Here is a 22,421-nt window from a genome sequence, read left to right on the forward strand (position 1 = left end):
ATCAGTTTGTTGAAGTCACTGTTCTGCAGGCTTTCTAACTGGGACTGTCCTAGGTCTGGCTGTTGATAAAACACCATAGCCTGGGGGCGTAAACAGGACACTGGTTTTCTGCCAGTTCTGGAGGTGGGAAGTGTCAGGGAGCCAGAATGGTTGGATTCTGGTGAGGGCTGTCTTCCTGAGGGCCACCATCTCACTTTGTCCTCACATGGCAGGGGGAGAGAGCGAGCGAGCGCGAGTGCTCTGTTGGATCTGTGTTCGTATCAGGACCTCCCTCCAAGCCTCTTTGGGGTGATGGCTTCGGCGTGCATATTTTGGTGGGAGAACAGGTTTGGTCCACTGTGTACCTCATGGCCTGGAATTAGTGCACAGTAACTGGAAGTGGAGTAAGTTCTTTGATGATGGCTTCCATAGGCTGAAAAGACAGCAATGCCCTTGCCCTTTTCTTCCCATTTTCAGTTCAGAAACAGCAGAAAAGGAGAGAAGGAGACAGGTGGAAGGAGGTTGTGTGTTTATGTAACCGACATCTCACAGGTGCAGGTTAGCAGCTTGCCCGGTCACACACCAGTCTGTGGCAGCGCCGGGCTCTGTGCCCAGCTCCAAGCTGATCTGGTTAGTCTGCTTCTTGGGGGTGGGACCTGAAGCGGAGGATGTGGTTTGCGTGCCTGTCCACAAGGCCAATCTAAGAACCCGAGTTGGACTCGTGGGGTGACTTGTGCAAGCACGAGCCCCTCCACAGGGCAGATCACAGCCTTCCCATAGGCAGGTGCATGGGAGAGGAGGAGGAAGGGGTGGGCCCAGTTTCTCGCTCCCCTGGGGAGGGAGGGTGAGGTCTGGGGAGCAGGGGCGGAAGGATTCGCCATGCTCGGGTCTGGAATAAGGGTTCGTGTGAACTCAGTGGATGCCGTGGCCATGTGTCCCATTGTCAGGGGAAGGGATCAACTTCTGCAGGCCATGGAGTCAAGGGCTCGGGGTCTGAAAGCCTTTGCTTCTGTTCCCTCAGAATTGGAACCTGAGCCCCCACCGGGCATCTCTGGGCTGGGACTGCCCGGTCCTGATGGGCCCAGGGGCCAGCAGGACTCTGCGGTGGCCAAGAAACACTCTCCTGGCAGCTCTCTCCATGCTTGTGACAGGTCCTGAGACAAAGGGACGGGATCCTCACCTGTTCTTCAGGAAGCAGGGAAGTGGGCTCTGGTGTGTGCCTTCAGTAGGCTCTGGGGCTGTGTGGGTGGCAGAAACGACACCAGGCATAGGGTCAGATGTCCTGATTTCTTGCCTGGCTCTCCCCTTTATTAGCCATAGGATACATGTGTCTTCATTTCCTTGCCTGTAATATGGGAATAACACTATTTGATTGCACAGGTGAGGATCAAGGTAATGGGGGAGAAGGTGCTTTGTAAAATTCATAACTGGAAAATTTCAAGTTGCCGTTGTCTGATTTCTCATGTGTTGCCTTCCCTTTCTCTCCACATAATTAAAATTTTTAAAAAAGGTTTATTTATTTGAGTGACAGAGAGAGAGAGAGAGAAGATCTTCCATCCGCTGGGTCAGTCCTCAAATGGCTGCAATGACTGGAGCTGTGCTGATCCAATGCTAGAAGCTAGGTACTTGTTCTGGATCCCCGACATGGGTGGAGGGGCCGAAGCACTTGGGCCATTTTCCCTGTTTTCCCAGGCCATATGCCGAGAGATGGATCATAAATGGAGCAACTGGGACTTGAACTGAAGCCCATATGGGATGCCTGCGCCACAGGCAGAGACTTTACCTGCTGTGCCACAGTGCCAGCCCCCATAATTAAATTTTTTTTAAAAATTACTTATTTGAAAGGCAGAGTGACAAAGGAGAGACAAAAGATCTTCCATCTGCTGGCTCACTCTCCAAATGGTCGCAATAGCTGAGGCTGTATCAGGCTGAAGCCAGGAGCCAGGAACTCTGTTTGGGTCTCAGACATGGGTAGCAGGGACTCAAGGACTTGGGCAGTCATCTGCTGCCTTCCCAGGTGCATTAGCAGGGAGCTGGACTGATGGCTACAGAGCTGAGACTCAGAATGGCACTCTGAGGGGGAACGTAGGCATCCTTAATGGCGATTTAACCTACTGCACCAAAATGCCCGTCTTGGCATCATTTAAAGAACTTTTATCTATGTATGTATGTATGTATGTATCTATCTGTCTATCTATTTATATTTGAAAGAGAGGGAGTGAGAGCAACTACATGTGTGTGCACGAGAGATCAGTCTTCCATCTTCTGGTTCACTGCCCAAATGCCTGCAATAGCCAGGGCTGACCAGGAGCCAGGAACTCAGTCCAGGTCTCCCACATGGGTGGCAGGGATCTAAGTACTTGGGTCATCATCTGTTGTCTCTCGTTCCTATATTAGCAGGAAGGTAGAATTGAAAGTGGAGCTGGGGCTGGTGCTGTGGCACAGCGGGTTAACGCCCTGGCCTGAAGCGCCTGCATCCCATCTGGGTGCCGGTTCGAGACCTGGCTGCTCCACTTCCGATCCTGCTCTCTGCTATGGCCTGGGAAAGCAGTAGAAGATGGCCCAAGTCCTTGGGCCCCTGCACCCGTGTGTGAGACCTGGAAGAAGCTCCTGGCTCATGGCTTTGGATCGGCTCAGCTCCAGCTGTTGCAGCCATTTGGGGAGTGAACCAGCAGATGGAAGACCTCTCTCTCTCGCTGCCTCTCCTTTCTCTGTGTAACTCTGATTTTCAAATAAATAAATAAATCTTAAAAAAAAAAAAGAAAGTGGAGCTGGGACTTGAACCCAGGCACTATGATATGGGACGTGGGTGTCCACCCCCCCCCCCCATTATTTCATAGCAGATCCCTGCTGATTTCTTCCGTTCTCTTCCCGCGGCATGAGTGCTCTGGGCCTCCTTCAGGAACCCTCCCTATCTCTTGGGGCCATGTGGATTCTTTGGGGCTGACCTTACCCCACAGCTCCAGGGACCCCAAGCCCATTATCTAGGCCTGGCCATGTAGAATGTTCCACCCCCAGACTACAGCAAGTGATTCAGATGCAACCCTAGACTGCCCTGTGGGCTGCTCCTGGGATTTTTGCTGGAACTTTTGGGAAAGGCTTTGATTTCCTGGTTGGCATTGCAGAGCTAGCGGAATGTGAGCTGGGAGCTGTGGGGCTGTCGTTGGCATCTTACGGGGACAGCCTGCAGGGAAGCAGAATGGAGGGCTGGGGATAGACACACAGCATCCTGTTGACCTGCGAGAGCTCCTGGATCCAGCCGTGCCTGAACAACATTGATTGGGAGTGAGGTGGCTTCACTTTTCTTCTGTTTGCTGTTCTGTGAAGTGTTACTCACATCCCATCCAGATTTTTCTCCTGGACTCTTCTGTCTTCCTCCCAGATTTAAAGGAACTATTGGTTTACTTACTTATTGGTTTACTTACTGAGGTGAGATTCCCATAACAAAAATGAAGCATTGCAAAGAGTACTGTTGGACAGCTGTGGGCACTTCGCAAACATTTCCTAATCACGGAGCTTCCCCGAAGCAGGCAGGCAGTCGCTCCCCATTTCCCACGTGGCACCCCCCCTCTTCCCCGGGAAAACACCAATCTCCTTCCCATCTCTGTGATTGATCTGTTTTGGAGATTTCCTGTTGGTGGACTCATGATCTATGGCTACCTTTTTTTTTTTTTTTTAATTTAGTGTGATTTTTAAAAATCTTCAGTTTTTGTTTCAAAGGTAGAGAGAGAGAGAAAGAAAGAGATCTTCCATCTACTGGTTCACTTCCCAAATGCTCATAGCATTTGGGAGCCTTGGAACTCAACCTGGGTCCCCTAGACGGGTAGCAGGGATCCAAGAACCAGAGCCATCAGCTGCCACCTTGTAGGGAGCTGAAATTGGGAACTGGAACTCAAACCTAGGCCATCGGATGTTGGATCCCAGGAGGCATCTTTTTTTTTTAATTTTTAAATTTTAATTTATTTTTTAAAATTTATTTTATTTATTTGAAAGAGTTATGGAGAGAGGTAAAGCCAGAGAGAGAGAGAGAGAGAGAGAGAGAGGTAGGTAGGTCTTCCATCCGCTGGTTTACTCCTCAAACAACCGCAATGGCCAGAGCTGAGCTGATCTGAAGCCAGGATCCACGAGCTTCCTCCGGGTCTCCCATGTGGATGCAGGGGCCCTAGGACTTGAGTCATCTTCCCTGCTTTCCCAGGCCACAGCAGAGAGCTGGATTGGAAGCAGAGCAGCTAGGACTCGAACTAGCACCCATATGGGATGCCAGCGCTATAAACTGGGGCTTTAACCCACTGTTAAAGCCACAGCACCAGCCCCCTGCCTTTAAAAAATATTTATTTATTTATTTGAAAGTCAGAGTTACATCCAGACCAGGGGTGTGTTGGTGTGGGGAGAGAGTGAATCGATCTTCCGCCTGTTGGTTTCCTCCCCAGATGGCCATGATGGCCGGTACTGGGCCACGCTGAAGCCGGGAGCTTCATCTGGGGCTTCCACATGGGTGGCAAGGGCCCAAGCGCTTGGGCAATCTTCCCCTGCTTTCCCAGACCTTTGGCAGGGAGCTGGATTGCAAATGAAGCAACCAAGACAAGAACCAGCCCCCGTGTGGGATGCCGGTGTTGCAGACAGTGGCTTTACCTGCTACACCACAATGCTGCCCCCTGCCCCACGGAGGCATTTGACTGCTGCATCACACACCTACCGCAGCGTGGTGTTTTTACAGCTCACCCACGCTGTGGTGTGTATCAGCACATCACTTCTTTTCATGACTGAGTAATATCCCCCGTGAGCAGAACCACGTTTTCTTCATCCATTCATCCATTGGTGGGCATCTGGGCTGTTTGCATTTGCTGGCTGATGAGAACATTTGGTTCAGGTAGTGTATTGGAGGAAGTAGTCCTGGGTTGTCTTTGTGCCTACAATGCTTTTTGCCAGGCAGAATTGTGGAAAGATTGTCATGCAGTGGAATTTGTCAGGCACTTCCGGCTTCTGGATTTTGTGGCCAACCTTATGCTTTAGGTGATAAAATATTCTCCCATCCATGTTTGCGCTGGCCAGCTCATTTCCTTATCAGTAAAACAGGAATTAAAAATGGCTCTGCTTGGCCTCAGGGTTGTTGTGGGCACCGAGCAAGACAAATGACTCGAAAAGGCTTTTACAAAACACGGTACGGTGTACACCCTAGCAAGCGTCACTCTTGCTGTTCAAGTCTCGTGTGGTGGCACCACCAGCTGAGTTCCAGTCCTGCTTCCCTGTGCACAGCTGAGGAGAGGACAGGACTGCTCCCTGAGCCAGCCAGGGACACAGTCATGGGCAGCCGAGTGGAGGATGTCGTGGGATTAGTCATGTTGGATTGGGGTGGGCATGGGGGGTGGAATGCTTACATTTGACCAGAAAAATAAAATTGCCTTGAACTGAACGCTTTTTTGTTTCTGGTTCTGGTCACTCTTCCTTCAAGTGGAGGTTTTCTTGTTGTTGTTTTGCTTTTGTTTTTCTGTACCAGGCAAGAAACCAGTTCAGTGAGTTCTGTATTATTCAGCTGTGCTTCTAGTGGTAGCCTCACTCACAGTCATTTGTGGCTTGTTTTCGTGGTATTTTTAACTCCACATTCTCTGTTTCAAATGGAAAACTTTGAGTTGGACACTGTTTTGAAACAAATACAGAGAGGGTGAAAAATTAGGTTAATCCTGGACAGGAACTCCTTCTCTGACGACCTTGGGAATAGAGTCATAGCCTGGGTATGTCCCTGGGCCCTGGGGAGGGCTGGGCCTGGGCTTGAACACAGGTCAGTCTCTAGCTCGCTGTGTGACCCGGCCCAGCTGCTGCACTGTGCGGGGCCTCTGTTTCTCCAGGAGTGAGCATAGCACCCGACCCACAGCGATGGAACAAGTCAGGGACAAAAGTCTGTGTAGAGTGAGTGGCTCCTGAGCATATGGAAGGAGCACTGAGTAAATACTAGCTCGTGGTCTCACTCAAGAATATTTGTATGAATTTGGGCCAAGAGCCCCAGGGAGATGGACGGTACAGATCAAGTCACTGGGGACAGCCCCTCCCTGTTGCTGCCTGTGAAGTGCAATGTTAGGCATGGCTGTTGGTTCTAGCACAGCAAGGACAAAGTGGCCTTGCAGTGACGATGGGTGCAGGAGGGTTGCTTGTGGCTGGGGCAAGCAAGGGCGACCTGGAGGGAGGGGGCACGTGCCAGGCCCTGCCTTGGTCACAGCTGCTCTTCTCGGGCTAGAAGATGTGGGATGATGGGGTTTCACTGTGTGTGGTGGTGATGGAGCCCCCAGGAGTGCAACTGTGTTTCATCTCTTCCTGCTCCCAACCCCAGAGCTCTGGCCGCTGGCCCACTTGCTTTGGCCCTAAAGAAGAATAGATATCCTTGCGCCTTCTTGCTTGCTGCCAAGCACTGTAAATCCGTGATCACATGGGATCTTGTGTAGCGACTGAGGGCAGTCACCTGACAGATTAGGAAACTGAGGCCCAGAGTGGGTGTGGCAGTTCCAGCAGGCCCCTATTATAGTGCTAAGTGGCAGAGCCGGAGCGTAAACCGCCTTGTGTCCTACCCGACAATCAGCTTTCCCTGGCCTTCACCACGTGGCTCCACGCTGGACTCTGCTTCAGTTCCTAAGGCTTTTCTGTGACATTTCCGTGGTTCCGTGCCTTCCATGTGGGTCTCCCAGGAATGTTTGTGGATTTTAAATTTTAATCATGGTGAAGAGAGCTGACATTTACTGAGCCCCTGCCTCTGTGTGAGGTCACTTGCTGAAGTTCTCCTGAGCTCTGGGTTCGTGGCACAGCGGGGGGAGGCACCCACACAGTCACTTTGCAGGGTGTTCTCTCTGCATTCCCAGGTTTCTTTGAGTCCCCAGGCTTGGTCCAGGGCTGCTAATCCCCTGGTGACTCTTGTGGCCTCGGCTGGTTTTGGCTCATCAAGGAGAATGGCACAGGGCCTGAGCACGCATTAGGAGGGTCAGGCAAGAGGTGACAGCAAGTCTGCGGGGCTCCAGCTTCTACTGAACTTTGTGACCTCCAGTGTCCGGCTCAAGGCTGTAATAAGCCCATGACTCACTCAATTGGACTTCTCCTTGGGCTTGGTCTGAACACACCCTGTGCTTTCATACCTGTGGGCCTTGGCTGCTTGCTCTGTAGGCACATGTAGCTCTACCTCACCCCTACCTGGCCTGTTTGAGGACCCCCATGGCTCGCCACCTCCTCTAGGAAGCCTCCAGGGACTGGCCTGGATAATGGATTCATTTCTGAACCCACACCAAGTCATATGCTGACGGGAGTCTACTCTTATTTTGAGATATTTGTGAAAACTTCCAGCAGGGGACACTCAGGTGTGAATGACTGAACGTGGGACATTCCACTGGTCGGCCACCGTCCAGTGCTTTGTCCCAGCTTCACGGCCTCCTTCTACTCAGATGCATGTGCAGTGGGTTGGCTTGCTCTCCTGGAAGGCGGAGACTAAGCATTTCTCAGAGCGGACTCTGGTGTCTGACAGCCTGAGTGGGAATGCTGCTTCCTCAGGCACATCACTTCCTATATCTACTCCTCCACCCCTTCCTCTGTAAAAGACCAATGCTTACATCTGTGGTGGGCACAAACTCCTTGTCCCCAAGGAGTTTGGCGGGGGATATAACTGGAGACGCAGAATTGCTGTCATTTATTGAGTGCTTACTCCGTGCTGGCTGCAGCTTAGCTTTGAGGTCTTGCCTTTGAAAAAATGATTCATTTATTTATTTTTATTTATTTGAAAGAGAGATAGAGATATCTTCCATCTGTTGGTTCACTTCCCAAATGGCTGCAACAGCCAGGGCAGGGCCAGGCTAAAGCTAGGAGCTGGGAACTCCATCGGGGTCTCCCACGTGTGTTCCAGGGGCCCATTGAGTTGGGCCAGCTTCTGCTGCTTTCTCAGGTGCGTTAGCAAGGGGCCGGATTGGAAGCAGAGCAGCCAGGATTCAAACCAGTGCTCGGATATGGAGTGCCGGCGCTGCGGGCAGCAGCTGAGCTCGCTGTGCCAGGACACAGGCTCCAGCTTTGCATTCTTCCTTGATGTTTCCAAGAGTTCCCCTCCTCCTGAATGGCCCCCACCAGGCAATATTCTTTCCCCACAACACTTAGCCTTCCCTACCCTATTATATAATTGACTCATTATGTTGATTTCTCGTCTTCCCTTCCCAGGGCCTCTAGCTTGGTACAGCTCCAGGGGCACCATTCACAGCATGCTGTGCTCCAGGGCTGCTTTTGCTGAGAATAGTCTGTGAATGGTGGTGGCTCCCAGAGCTGTGTGATTCGCAGGCCCTGGAGTTCCAGGATTGTGTGTGTGTGTGTATTTTGATTTTCGTATTCCTGTGCCCACTGTGGTGCTGCACGTAGACTCAGCTTTTGGGAGACAATTGCTGGAAGCATAAGTGGAAGAGTCCCTGCCCCTCACCCCCTAGAGCCCATTTTACTGCTGAGGAAAATGGGGCTCAACAAGTCAGGAATTTGTCTAAAACCCCACAAGCCACTGGCCCAGGTCCTGCTTGCATATCTGGTCTCACAGGCTTTGCGAAGCTGTGTGTCTGGAACTCTGGGCATTGTCCCTGCCACCAAGTAATTGCTCAACAAACAGCAGTGCCCTTGGCCACGTGGGTCAGGCCCTCCCCTCAACCCCAGACCGAGCACACGCCATCTATGGAGAGGCTGCGTGCAGTTGCACACAGCAAAGAAAAGGGGGATCTTTTGTTTTAGAAAGAAAAATCCCTGACCCAGTGGCTGGCGGCTGGAATCTGCGGGAGGCTCCCAGGCCTTTCCAGCCCTGTTCGTTTTCCTGCTGTCTTTCCTTTTGTGAGTGCTTCTTCCCCTTTCTGCTTGCAGTGAGTTCTGCTCTCCTGTAGGCTACAATGTGTCAGTTGTTATAAAATCCGGGAGGCGGAGCCTAGTGACGAGGCGAGGCGGTGGGGGAGAGCTCGCTGCTGCCGGCCCTGCAGGACGAGCAGTCGGCCCAGGGGTTCGCGGAGCTTCGGCGTTGCAGTGCGAAAACTTCCAGCTTGCTCTGCTGGCTTTGATCCTCGCTGGACATCAGATCCGAGGCGCCGAAGGGAGGGAGGATGCGAGATGACCGGCCCTCTGGCAACCTGACCATCTCCTTAGCCTTGGAGAGCGAGCCGGGAGCTGACTGCACGACCCAGGAGGCGCCCCGCCTCTCCGTGGATGTGTGTGAGTGAGCGAGCGGGTGTACTGTGTGCATGTGAGGGTGTGTGTGTGTGAGTGTGGATGTGTGTGTGCACACTACAACTGTGTGTAAGCGTGTCTGGGTGAGTGTGCGCATGCACGCATGAGTGTGTATGTGTGTGTGTGTTTGTGTGTGAGTACTCTTGGTTATTATTATTTTTTTTTTGGAAGAAAATTCTTGAAAATCTGGGGCAGGTTACCATGCTCCTAGGGTGGGTCTTCTGCAAGAGGAGCTGACCAGAGCAAGCTGCTGGAGCCATTTCTCTGCAAGAAAAGAGAATTTTCCTCCCTGAAGGAGAAGGATTTGGGCCCCTGCTCTGCAGCTCAGTGGAAGAGATTAGCCCCTAAACCTGTGAAATCGACCAGAGCAGTGTGATTACCGTAGCCGGAGAGAGGACTTGGGAAGAAAAGGAGAAAGAAAGCCAACAGCCTGCCAGTGCCTTCAGCCGCGTCGGAAGATGTCATCTCAAACTAAGTTCAAGAAAGACAAAGAGATCATCGCTGAATACGAGGCTCAAATAAAAGGTAAGCTGTGGGCTGGGAGTTTCCCCTCCTCCCCTCTCGCTCGGCCCCGGCCCCGGCCCCGGCTCTGCCCTGCTCTCCTCCCTGCCATCACGCAATGCCGCTGTGCATCAATAATCTTATTGTGCAGAGGAACGGCCGCGGCCACACAAGTCCAGGCTGGTTTCAGCTGCGGGGAGCTCGGGCTGGAGTGTGGATCAGAACACGGGCAGCGTTCTCTGCATTGCAGGTGTGCGAGGAGGATCCTACGCCTGACTTGGGGAGTGTCGCGGGCACTCCATCATCTTGGCAGTGACATGTCACTCTCAGGCCATTTTGACAGTCTTCCCCATCAGGGCAGAAGCCCCTTAGGACTGCTGTGTGTTGCCCCGATCTGCTCCCCCCGCCCCTGCTGTGGTTTTTGTTGGTGGTGGTGGTTTTGTGCCTGCCTCTCCCTCCGGCTGGAATTCACATGCATGTGCACAGGCAGGCGGTGGCATCCTTGGGCGGCACTTCTTTGTCGGTGTCTCTCGCTGGCCTGGATGGCCATGGATTAACGGTTATGGGGCTTATTGATCCAGGCTAATGCAGGCATTTAGGCGTAAAGAGGAAGCTCAGTGCAGAGAATGTGTTCCCTCTTGCTGTGCCGCCCAATGGCTGCGTGCACCAGCGTTTAGTGTCAGCAGCTTTCGTTCAAAGCCAGCACCTCAGTGTGCCGTTTGGGCTGGTAGGCGCTGCCCGGCTTCCTGGATCCCGGGGAAGCCTGCCGAGAGGGTGGGATGACCGCTGGCTGCGAGCTCCAGCTCTGGTGCCACTGGAGACAGACTTCTGGGGAAGCCGCTCCCTGGATCCCTGTGAACCAGGAGGGCGCTTCAGGGAAGGACACGACCGCAGAGCTAAAGGCAGCTGGGGTGGGGGAGTCTTCGTTGGAGCAGACGGGGGTCTTCGCTCACCCGCCACGGCCTTGGTTCAGCCTGGGCTCAATCTGCCCTGCTTACCCTTTCTCCAAGGGTGTGCCCCAAGGGAAGCCTGGGCCCCTGCCCCTCGGTGTCCGTCTTCTTCCTGACTGTGACGCTCCTTGCTGCGACACAGGGTGTGCTGTGGTCTCTGAAGGAAAGAGGGCATGCAGAGTCGTCCCCGGTGGCCATCGGGGCCCATGTTTGCCGTTACCATTTGACCGCCGAGCACCTTGGCTTACCTGGGGCTTGAGCCATTTGAGGTGGCCACACCTGCTCCCAGTGCCCCTGGCAGGGGGGCAGCCTTCCCAGGCTTCTCAGTTGCTCTGCACGCTTCAGACGCTGGGGAACTTTGGGAGGGCAGCGGCCACCAGGGCAGGGCTCTGTTTTTCTTACCCTGGTCTCGCCCACAGTCTTTGGCCTTTTAGTTCTGGTGAAGCCAGCATGCCAGTGACCACCAGGCAGACCCTGGCCTTTAAGAGCAGAGAGCCCTGCCTTCCCTGGTCTCCTCCTCCTCGGCTTGCAGCGCAGGGGCGAGCACAGGGGCTTGCCAGGTTTCAGCCTTGCTGACAGTCCAGAAGCAAGCCCTTGACCGGTGAACGCGCTCGGCCTCTCCCTACAGAAGCAGAGCCTGAGAACACACACTTGGCCGCGAGTGTGTGCCTTATCAAGCTCATCTGGCCGGTGGTGTTTTTAAGGAGGGGCTGGGGACGGAGAAGTGGGGTTCTGGCCAGTCTGGGTTTTGGGAGCCGGGTAGGAGCGGGTGCGTCTTGTGTCTGGAGGGCTGCGGCTGTTGGGCCTGTGAACTTTACTCGGAATCAGCTAAGCACCGATGCCTCCGGCGGATTCTTTTACTCTTTACCTTTCACCTTTTTAAACAACCGATCAGTACGTAACCAGGTAAGGAATTTCGTCAGGAAATTTGTCTATGCAATCTCATCTCTAACATTCTCGAAATTTCTCTGCATTCTGGTCAAGGGAATTCAATTTCATTTCTGTGGAGTTGGCACCTGCGAGACGCGGGTCCAGCGACTGCGCTGCCCCAGATCCTCTGGGGCCTTTTCTTGCCATACAGCGCTGATTGCGCTTCTTGCTGCCTGTGTGCTTTCTGGGGCTCCCTCCCAGATGTCCCACGCTCGGCCCCCACAGCCTACCGAAGGGTGCATCCCCGTGGTGGGGAAACTGAGGCCCAGTTGTGCTGAGTGACTGGCTGCAGGTCACAAGGCCAGGCTTCTCCCAGGCCTGCTGTCCCCGGGTGCATTGTTGGCCTGCGCGGGATTGATGTTGGAGGCAGATGGCAGTTTTGTGGTGGGGACCGCGGCCTCCTGATCAGGGCCATTGTTCACCCTCTGAGTTTCACCGTGGCCTTTGTGGCTCGCCTCCGAAGCCTGTGGGACCAAGCCCTGGAAATAATGCCCAGGGCCGGTGATCTTTCTCTGGTGTCGTCTGGCCCACCGAGCTGGACGGGCTTTCGTGTGCCGTGGATTTTGTGAAGGGAACTTTTGAATTTTAAAAAAGGTGAACTCTTTGCTGACTTATTTTCTTTCATGTCTTTGTGAAGAATTTTCTGACCTAACAAAGGCAGTGTTTCTTTGCTGTTGTAAACCCTTCTACTCTCCTGCCTTCTCTTGTGCCGTCAGATGTGTGAACCCCTTTGCTCATACACCTGTGTGGTGGTCGTGAGCCATGTACGTGCACAGTTCCAGCGATGGCAGCTCATCCAGCCAAGCCCACGTATCCCATTTTTGCACAGTTCTGGCCCTCACACAAGCCACTTTTTCGTACATTGCACCGAGTTGTTTCCTCATCCCCCTATTGGCTGTGTAGTTCTTACCTCTTGGGACTTAATAGTCCAGGTGCTTCTCCCCTGTTGCCGCTGCGTGGGTGTCTGGAGCCTCTGGTGATAGCCCCGGTCTTCGGTGATCCACGCTGGCTTAGGTCAGGTGGTTCACGGCTGCTCTTCCTGTCTCCAGTATCCTTCGCATCTACCACATCCTGGCCTGAAACTCCAGGTCTTAGGGGGCCAGGCAGAGAAAATGAACAAGGGAAGTCAGCCCGGAGAGGGTGTTCACGGCAGCTGGCCCCGTTCAGCGGGGTGGCAGAGGAAGGGGTGGCATTGATCGTGAGGGACCTGTCTTAAACGGCAGCCACAACTCAGGTTCAGCTACTTGTAGTCGTTAGGAACAGAAGGCCAACTGGCTCCCGATTTCCAGCAGAGGCCAGAACTCTGGATCAGAGCTGTGTGTCTTTAAAGAGGTTCTGCCAAAGGGGCTTCTAAAAGATCGCTGTCATCGTCCTGCCCGGATAGTGGTGCTGAGCTCCACGTGTGCGTCTCTGGATGTGGCTGGAGAAAGGAAAGGATGATCACCTCCTCCGTGCTGCCTGTGCTGCTTCCGTTAACATGGCCCAAGGGCTGAGTTAGCCTCTTCGGCTGGTCACCCACTCCTTGCACTGGGTGCATTCTGTCAGCTGTGGTGTTACCGTCTCCCAGGCTAGGAGCCTTGCGAGAAGGAAGAAAATGAGTTGAAGGTCACACGGCTTCTCGGTTCCCCTGTGCTGCCTTCTCATGGACACAGCATCCTGCTCCAGGTGCTCCCAAGTGGCCCTTGACCCCTCTGGTCAAGAACCTTGCCTGTGACATCACTCTCTCTGGCCTGGAACTGGCCAGCTCTGTCTCCTGTCCCTTTGGAAAGCAGAACGGCATCTGCTTTCTGGCAGCCGTCCTGCTCTCTGCACACCCTGCAGGTCATCGATAGTGTCCGCAGGCCCTCTCGGCTTCCTGGGCTCTGATTCCTCTCGCCGCCAGCCACGGTGGCCTGGTCTGCATTTGTGCAGAGCTCCTGTCTCCACTTCAATCTAATAGAATATTGCAATCGAAATACAGAGATGGACTTCAGTGTTTCCATTTTTACTTTTTTTTTTTAAAGATTATTTCTTTGAAAGGGAGAATGACACAGAGAAAGGGAGAGATAGAGATTTTCTTTCTGCTGGTTCAATCTCCAGCTGGCTACAATGGCCGGGGCTGGGCCGTGTTGAAGCCAGGAGTCTGGGACTCCATCTAGGTCTGTCAGGTGAATGGCAGGGCCCCAAGTATTTGGGCCATCATTCTCTCCTTTTCCAGGTGCATAAACAGAGTTGAAAGGGAAGTAGAGCAGCTGGGACTTGAACCAGCACTCTGATATGGGATGCCCATGTTGTAGACTGCAGCTCATCTCAGTGCACCAGCCACAATGCTGGTCCCTCAGTGTTTATTTTTTATTACATGTCCACATTTACTTCAGGCTGTCTTTTTTTTTTTTTTTTTTTGAAATATCTGTTTATTCATTTGAAAGGCAGAGCTACAGAGGGGCAGAGGCAGAGAGGTGGGGAGAGAGGTCTTCCATTTTCTGGTTCACTCCCCAAAAGGCCACAACAGCCAGAGCTGTGCCAATCCGAAGCCAGGAGCCAGGAGCTTCTTCCAGGTCTCCCACATGGGTGTAAGGGCCCAAGGACTTGGGCCATCTTCCACTGCTTTCCCAGGCCACACCAAAGAGCTGGTTTGGAAGTGGAGCAACCAAGACTCCAACTGGCGCCCATGTGGGACGCTGGCACTGCAGGTGGTGGCTTTACCTGCTACACCACAGTGCCAGTCCCCAGGCTGTCTTCTTAATAACACAAGCCTTGAACCAGGGGAGGAAGGGCAGGTACAGAGGGCAGTCCCCTCCAGGAGCTGGTGTTTACTCATTCATTCATGCATTAATTCAGCAAACACTGATGACCTGCGTTGTACTTGGTGCTGGGCATTAGGGGAGATGCAGAGTGTGCAGGGTACATTCCTTTTTTTTTTTTCTTTTGAATTTTCTGGGAATATGTTGATGGGAAAAAAAGAGAAGGAAATAAAGCACACAAAACTTCCAGTTGGGCAGCAGAGCTGAGTCTTGAAGCATATGTGGCATGCAGTGACCTCCTTGGGACACTCACTGACTTGAGCAGGACTTTCCCAGGCAAGCAGGCTGGATGGGGAGGCAGTGGGGTGTAGTGGGGCCTGTGGCCCGCCTGGGAGCTCACCTAGGGGTGTAGCTGCTTGTCCCTGGCCTGTCGTCGCAGGGCGGGCAGTGAGCCTGGAACGGTCAAGTTCTTACAGTGCTTCAAGGGCATCTGGACTGCTAAACACACTCTCCTGATTTTTAAACGGTAGCTCGGTTTTTATTTTTATTTTTTTATTTATTTTTTATTTATTTATTTATTTTGGTAGCTCGGTTTTTAAAAAACCCCACACTGCCCGGACAAACATGTTGCAGGGTAGGACACTTTGAGCCTGTTGGGCCACCAGTTTGCAACTCGGAGACCGTGAACTGGAGTTCCTAAAGCACCTCCGTGACGGGGTGTCGGTCGGTGCCTGCCTCCAGTGGGGTCCTTTCCTCTGTCAGGAGCCAGAGCCCGTACAGTGACACTGGACCATGTGGCCCTCTGTACCCCTTCCCGCCTCCCAGTCTCCCTCGTCTGGGCCTGTACAGCTAAGGGTTTTCCTTGGGCCTGGCTGACTCCCGGTTACCTGTGAGCTGGCTACAGCGAGCCCTTCGCCCACGCCAGGCGCAGTGACCCCCTTCCCTGCGCTTCTCTTCACCTTTTCACCCTTAACTGCACCGGTGCGCTCCGGCCACGAGCGCACAGGAGATGGAGATGCTTCCGGTGCTCGCTCTTCCCCGTGTGCCCAGCGTGTGATTGGCTGAGAGCGTGGCTGGCAAGGCATTGAGAAGTTCGACTCTCCTAACTCCGTGGGTGAAGCGCTCGTTCTCTCTGCCATGTGCCTGTGTTGGATAGGCCTGCTGTAACAAAATACCACAGATGGGCAGCTTTTATTTATGTCTCATAATCTGGGAGGCCAGGCAATCCAAGAGAAGGTGCTGGCAGCTTCAGTGCTCGGTGAGGGCTGCTGCTTCTGATTTGTAGACGCTGCCTCTCTGGGTGCTCTCGTGGCCTCCCCTCGGGACTGGCTTGCGTGTGTGTATGGGAGAGAAGCTCTCTTCTTCTGCTTCTTCTTCTTTTTTAAATTTATTTGTTTTATTTATTTGAAAGGTAGACAGTTGCTTCTCGGCTGAGATCAAGTAGTATCTGTTCTTGTCAGTTCCAAGGTAAAGAGACAGAGACAGAGACAGATCTTCTATCCACTGGTTCACCCCAAGATGCTTGCAACAGCTGGAGTTGGGCCAGGCTGAAGCGAGGAGCCTACAGCCCAGTCTGGGTCTCCTGCATTCATGGTCCTGAGCCATCGGTGCTGCCTCGCAGGGTGCACCGTAGCACGTAGGTGGGACAGGACAGGGAGCCGGGAGTCTGTCTCAGGCACTCTCATGTGAGACGCAGGCATCCCAAGTGGTGTCTTGAGCACTGCCCCAGACACCTCCCCTTCCCGCCTCTTAAGCCACGTGTGTACTTGAAAACTTTATGGAACATGGAATTACAAGGCAAATTTATTTTGGTGCAAAAAAAAAAAAAAATTTGAAATCCCTGTATAGGAGGAGTCTTCAAAAAGTTTGTGGAAAATGCATATTGTAGTGACAAAACTGTTTATGGATTTCAGAATTTTTTGGCACAAAAATAAACTTAGCTTTTAATTCCATTTTTTTCCACAAACTTTTTGAAGTCCTTCGTAAGGGCATGAATTCCAGCCCGAGGGCCCCACCTTATTGATCTAATCTCATCCCAGTCCCCACGAATATCCTCTCGTCACGGGTAACTGGGTGTTGGGGGGAGGCACACAGTCAGTCCACAACATTATCTGTGATTGCTGTCCCACTGGAAATGTGAGGAAATGTTCTTCATGGTTCACCGAGTTTCCTCGTCTGTCCCTGGTGGGAGGGGACCTGGCCGGTGGAGATGGGCTGGCTACTGTTGTGTTGGAGGCCCCCCGGTCCCTTCCTCACTATGGGGTGCCTGTGGAGCCTTCCCTCCACGCCCTCCCAAACCTGTCCACGTAGGCTGTTTCTGGAGGTTTCTTTCTTTCTTTTTTTAAGAACCACCAGAAATAATGTTGGGATGATCTTTCCTTTCTGGAAGCCTGCATTTTTCATTCACTCAGGGGCTGTTGCACACGTGCTTCAGGCCGTGGGGGGAGGTACTCAAGTATCCTTCTGCTCTGTGTCTCAGTCGTGTGCAGAGCGTCTCATTTTGTGATCCTTGTAACTCTGCGAGATAGTTGTCATTATTCTGATGTCCACAGAAATAAATGACGTGGTGGTGCAGAGCACGCAGAGGCACAGTCCGGTGTCACACGGAGTCTCCCCAGCTCTTGCTGGTACAGAAAGTAGCTGTGCACCCAGGCAAGGGGGCTCCAAGGCCTGGGGTTCATCAGGGGCCAGGAACAAAGCCTTAACCTTTGGTACCTGCCCTTCCCCAAACCTCTGCCTCCTGCTGACCCAGCCACTCCTCCTCCTCACTCCAGTGTCCATGTCATTGGGCGTGTCAGCCCTTCACTGCCACCCAGAGGGTCATTTTGTGAGTGCCCCCTGCATATCTCTGCTGGAGGCTCCCTCTCGCCAGCCAGCCGGGGCCTCTGTCAACCTGTGAGTGCAGCTCCCACGGTCTCAACTGTTTCCTACTCCATATCCCCTTTGTCCCCTCCCACTCCACCCCCACGAGTGGACACTGATGCTGGTGAAGGACCCTGCTTTCGGATTCCTTCCAGACTCTGTCCTGTGCTGTGAGAGCAGAGATTTTCTGCTTGGTATCTTGCTGTAGCCTACAGCCTGCCATCCTGTTGGTGATCAATAAACATGACAGAGTGGAATTGCTGTGCCTAGCGGTGGTGGCCTGGGAGGCAGAGTGGTGCCTTGGAACAAAAGATGAGGCAATGGCATCTGGCAGGACGGGGGACTGCGTGGTTGGGAGAAGAGGCCAGGCTGCTGCTTTTAACATTATAAAAATTTATTTGAGGGGCTGGCACTGTGGCGTGGTGGGTAAAGCTACCGGCTGCAGTGCTGGCATCCCATATGGGCACTGGTTTGAGTCCTGGCTGCTCCACTTCCAATCCAGCTCTCTGCTATGGCCTGGGAAAACAGTGGAAGATGGTCTAAGTCCTTGAGTCCCTGCACCTGCGTGGGAGACCGGGAAGAAGCTCCTGGCACCTGGCTCCTGGCTTCGGATCAGTGCAGCTCCGGCCTTTGTGGCCATCTGGGGAATGAACCAGCAGATGGAAGACCTCTCTCTCTCTCTCTCTCTCTCTCTCTCTCTCTCTCTCTCTGCCTCTCTGTAACTCTGCCTTTCAAATAAATAAATAAACCTTAAAAATTTAATTTGAAATGCAGAGAGAGAGAGAGAGAGGAAGAAATCTTCCATCTGTGATTTTACTCCCCAGTACTTGCCCAGCTGGAGCTGGCCAGGCTGAACTTTGGAACTCTGAGTCTCCCATGTGGGTAGCAGGGACCCTAGTACTTGAGTCATCCCTGTTGCCTCCCAGGGCCTCCATCATCAGGAAGCTGGAAGTGGAAGCGGAGCAGGGACCCCACCAGGAACTCTGTTATGGGATGCGGGTGTCCCAAGTATTGTCTTCACAGCTGTGCCAGGTGCCTCCCCCCAGGCTTGTTCTTCAAACCCACTGAGTGCTTTGCCTGGAAGGGAGCAGGGCTGACTTCTTAAAGGGGCAGAGATGGAGAACATCTGGGACCCAGGAAGCAGGGTCTTGGGCTTAGTTTCCCCTGGGAAATGATTCATTCCTAACCGCTTGTCCTTGTTTTTGAAACACTTTGGCCGGCAGGAGTGGGCCTTTGGTGCTGCTCTGTCGATCCGCATAATCCTTAGGCCAGTCCAGGTTTTGGGTGCTGTTAGCTGAAGTTTGTGCTCTGTGAGACTGGAGATAAAGAAGTGCTGGGGGAAAAAAAAAGAGGTGTGCGTTCAAATAGGTCTTGGGAACTGTAGGAGAAACTGAGTGAGAAGACTCCATTCCCCAGGCGGGCCTCGTGGGAGCCATGACTGCCTTCAGTGGCAGGTGCTAGGAGGGTCCCCAAGGCTCCCCGAGTCTTGTTCCACCTCATGCACGCTTTCCAAGGACTCTCCCAGGGCTGCTCCTTGGACGACATTTCGGCCCGCATCAGGCTGTGCTATCAGCAGATCACCCGGCCTCCTTCCCTTCCCCCTCTTGCCCAGTGCCCTCATTTTTTTGCCCCTTTCTAGAGGGCAGGTTGAGGAGGGGACGGGGCCAAGCCGCCGTGCCTGGGTCAGCTCGGTGACACAAGCATGACGCTGCCATTGAGCTTCCACACTGCAGTTCCAGGGAGCTCAGCAGTCCATCTCAGTGGCAGCTAGGAGACAGCTCTGCCTTCATTCACGCGGGCGGGTGATGGGGAGCTGGGTGGGGGTGGGTACTGCTGCAGGGGACCCCGGCTTCGCCCTGGTAGGGTCCGGTCTGTGGTGCTAGTGCAGATGGACACAGAAGCCCATGCCCCTCGTGCCCCAGAAGGAGCACACCTCAGCCACAAATCCAGGTGCACAAGAAGCAGGTTTTTCTGTGACTCAGTTTCCATCTCACTGCTTGGAGTTTCTCTCTGTTTTCTCCCAGGGCTGTGACCCAGGCTCCTGGGGGGCCTTAGGTGGCCAAGCCAGGGCTATTAGGAGGACACCTGGTGTGGTTTCCTGTCAGTTACTTGGGCAGCAGCTGGGCTCTCTTCCTTCCTGCTGATAGGTCTTTAGTGGTCAGCTGGTGTCAGGGGCCCTACTTTGTTGCCTGCCCCCTTCTGCTTGATCTGCAGGCCCTGGTGCCATCGTGATGTCACACACCTTGCTGGGCTACAGGGGACTCAGGGCGCTGTCTCTGCTTGTCCTGGCCACGCCCAGCATTGCTTTTCCCTGCCTGGGCAGGCCCCAGGTCCTGTCCATTCTGAGATCCTGTGAGTGGGTCAGCTCTTTCTTCAGCTCCCTCCCTCGCTGGGTTGTGGGGCGCGGGCACAGGCAGGGGGCAGATTTCTCTTACAGATCCGTAATACTGGCGTGAGTTTGCTTTGCTTAGTCTCCTCCATGGAGCAGAAGCTCAGGTGTGTGTGGAGGGTGGGTAGCGTGTGGGATGCGTGTGGTAGCCTGTTTTCAGCGTGTCTCACAGGTGCTGTCCATCACCCGTGCAATTTCTCTTTGAAAGTCAAAAACCAAACATGGACTCTTCCGTTCTGTCCCTGAGGCGTGAACGCACCATGTTCTGGTGGGTTGCCAAGTGTCCCGGCAGTCTGAGAGAGCATGGGAGATGACCTTTCTGTCCTTGAGCATGTCAGCTGTGGTCAGTTTCCTTTTGTCTGTCTCCAGCCCCCTAGCCCTGACCACAGTTGCTTGACCCAGAGCAGTGTCCTCCTGACTCAGGGTTCCTCACCCATGATTGACATCTGGACTGCAGAGTTTAACTACAAACCTGCCTCTACCCACTGGAGCCCTACCTTAACCCCACTCCTATACAAAAATATCCCCAGGGAGCAAAATAGTCCCCCAATTGAGAACCACAGTTCCAACCCATTTTCCTGCTTCTTCTCTTGTCCCTGCAGTCCATTCTCCCCACTGTATCCAGCAGTAATCCCTCACAGTTTCAGTCTGACTGTGCCACTCCCTGTTTAAACCCTTCAGTATGGAGTCAGCATTGTGGAGAAGTGGGTTAAGCCATCACCTGCAGTGGTGGCATTGCACATGAGCCCCGCTTGGAGTCCTGGCTACTCCACTCCTGATTCAGCTCTGCTGATGCATCTGGGAGAGCAGCAGATGGCCCCAGTGCTTGAGTCCTTTCCCCCAATATAGGAGAGTGGATGGTGTTCCAGGTTTCTGGCTTCAATCTGGCCCAGGCCTGGCTGTTGCTGCCATCTGGGGAGTGAACCAGTGGATGGAAAGTTTCCTTCTCTGTCTCTCCCTCTCTCTCTGTAACTCTGCCTTTCAAATAAATAAATCTTTAAAAAATGCAAATAAACCTCCCAGTGACATCTCATCACGTGACAGTGGACGCCAAGCCTCTAGACTGAACTTGCAAGGCCAGGATCTCTCCACCTTGTCCCCTCCCCTGGCCACTCTCCCCTTATCACCTTCTCGACATTCTGGCCCCTGCTGGTCCCTTGAGTTCTCCAAGCTTGTCCCTGCGTTGGGCCTTCGCACTTGGAATGCTTTTCCCGTAGATTGCTGTTTGGCTGGCTCCTCGTTGGTGTTCAGCTCCCAGGCGGTTTGCCGCCTGTGCCCACGCAAGCTCAGGAGCTGTGCTGCCGCGCTCTGTTGGACCAGCGGGCTGCATGCTCTTCTTTGTTCTTCCCTTGTTTATTTCATCTCTGCCCCAGGATGAAAGCTCTGTAAGAACAGGACTTTGGATTCTCACGCTCTTTTGTGTTTTCATAGTACAGGGCTGGGGTATGATGGGTGCTCACAGTTTTAATAAGTTGTAATGGACTTTGCACGTAAGAACAGGTGTAGAAGGAGACAGATCCACGCCTCCCCTGATCCTGGCTGGAAGGCAGTTCAGGAAGATGAGGAATCCAGAGGGGATATTTGCATCCATCCAGAGCCACCTGATGGATGGCTCAGAAGGGAGTGGAGAGAACCTGCGGCCATGTGTGGGAACACTGCTGGGAATCCAGCGCGTTCCAGCGAGCGTCTGAGATGGGGACACAAAGAAGGACAAAATGCAGTCTCCATCCCTGTCCTTGGTGAACCCATAGTTTTCTAGGGAAGAAAGTTGTACAAGCAGATCAGTTAAGTAGGATTCAGCGTACTGAGTACCAGGACAGCACTAGAACCATGCACTGCAGCTGCTTGGGAGAGCAGGAGAAATTCCTACAGAAGAAAGGATTTTCGAGTAGGGTTTGAAAGATGAGTCAAAGCTCTCCCGATGGTGAAACCGTTTCGTGAAGAGGGAACAGCACACACACAAAATGGCTGAGATGGGGGCTGACAAACAGACCTTGGATGCTTGGGAAATGGTGAGAGGTTTGATGTGGCAGCCGTTCCTTCGGTGAAACGAGGCCAGGGTAGGAGGTGATGCTGGAGAGAGGAGGAGCTTCTTACCAGCAGATCCCGCCTGACTCTGGAGACCGTGTGATGAGGACCCTATTTATTTATTTAAACATTGATTTTATTTATTTGAAAGAGTTACACACAGAGAGAAGGAGAGGCAGAGAGAGAGAGAGAGAGAGAGAGAGAGAGAGAGAGAGGTCTTCCATCTGCTGGTTCACTCCCCAGTTGGCTGCAACGACCAGAGCTGTGCTGATCCGAAGCCAGTAGTCTTGAGCTTCCTCTGGGTCTCACACACTGGTGCAGGGGCCCAAAGATTTGGGTCATCTTCCACTGCTTTCCCAGGCCACAGCAGAGAGCTGGATCAGAAGTGGAGCAGCCAGGACTCAGACCAGCGCCCACATGGGATGCTGGTACTGCAGGCGGTGGCCGACCCCTATTTATTAAGCATTGAAAAATTTCATTTGCATTTTTATTATTTGAGAGGCAGAGAGAGACAGACAGACAGACACACCGATGGGGGAGAGATTGTCCATCTGCTGGTTCATTCCCCAAATGCCTTCAGTAGCCAAGGCTGGGTCAGGCCAAAACTGGTTTGCTGAGGCCGGTGCTGTGGTACAATATTTTAATCTTCCACCTGTGATGCTGGCATCCCATTTCGGCACCTGTTCTAGTCCTGGCTGCTCTTCTTCCGATCCAGCTCTCTGCTACGCCCTGGGAAAGCAGTAGAAGATGGCCCAAGTGCTTGGGACTCTGTACTGACATGGGAGACTGGGAAGAAGCTCCTGGCTCCTGGCTTCAGATTGGCACAGCTCTGGCCAAGCGGCC

At 53.2% G+C, this 22,421-nt stretch overlaps 1 protein-coding gene across 6 annotated transcripts in view; it reads left to right on the forward strand.

Moving 5' to 3' along the window:
* The window catches only part of SRGAP3 (SLIT-ROBO Rho GTPase activating protein 3), a 331,270-nt gene that overhangs the window by 79,018 nt on the left and 229,831 nt on the right, over positions 1-22,421 (forward strand). For 5 of the 6 annotated variants that reach the window (XR_011379673.1, XM_070051214.1, XM_070051215.1 and 2 more), the window contains exon 1: positions 8,908-9,720. The exons of the other annotated variant lie outside the window; for it this stretch is intronic. Coding sequence is in view for 4 of the 5 variants with exons in the window: in XM_070051214.1 (XP_069907315.1) it covers positions 9,654-9,720 (67 nt within the window). In the remaining variant the exon portion in view is untranslated. Of the gene's footprint in view, positions 1-8,907; positions 9,721-22,421 lie in introns of those variants that run through there. 6 annotated transcript variants of the gene reach the window in all.

This window comes from Oryctolagus cuniculus, chromosome 10, assembly GCF_964237555.1.
Source record: "Oryctolagus cuniculus chromosome 10, mOryCun1.1, whole genome shotgun sequence".
NCBI classification, from domain to species: domain Eukaryota; kingdom Metazoa; phylum Chordata; class Mammalia; order Lagomorpha; family Leporidae; genus Oryctolagus; species Oryctolagus cuniculus.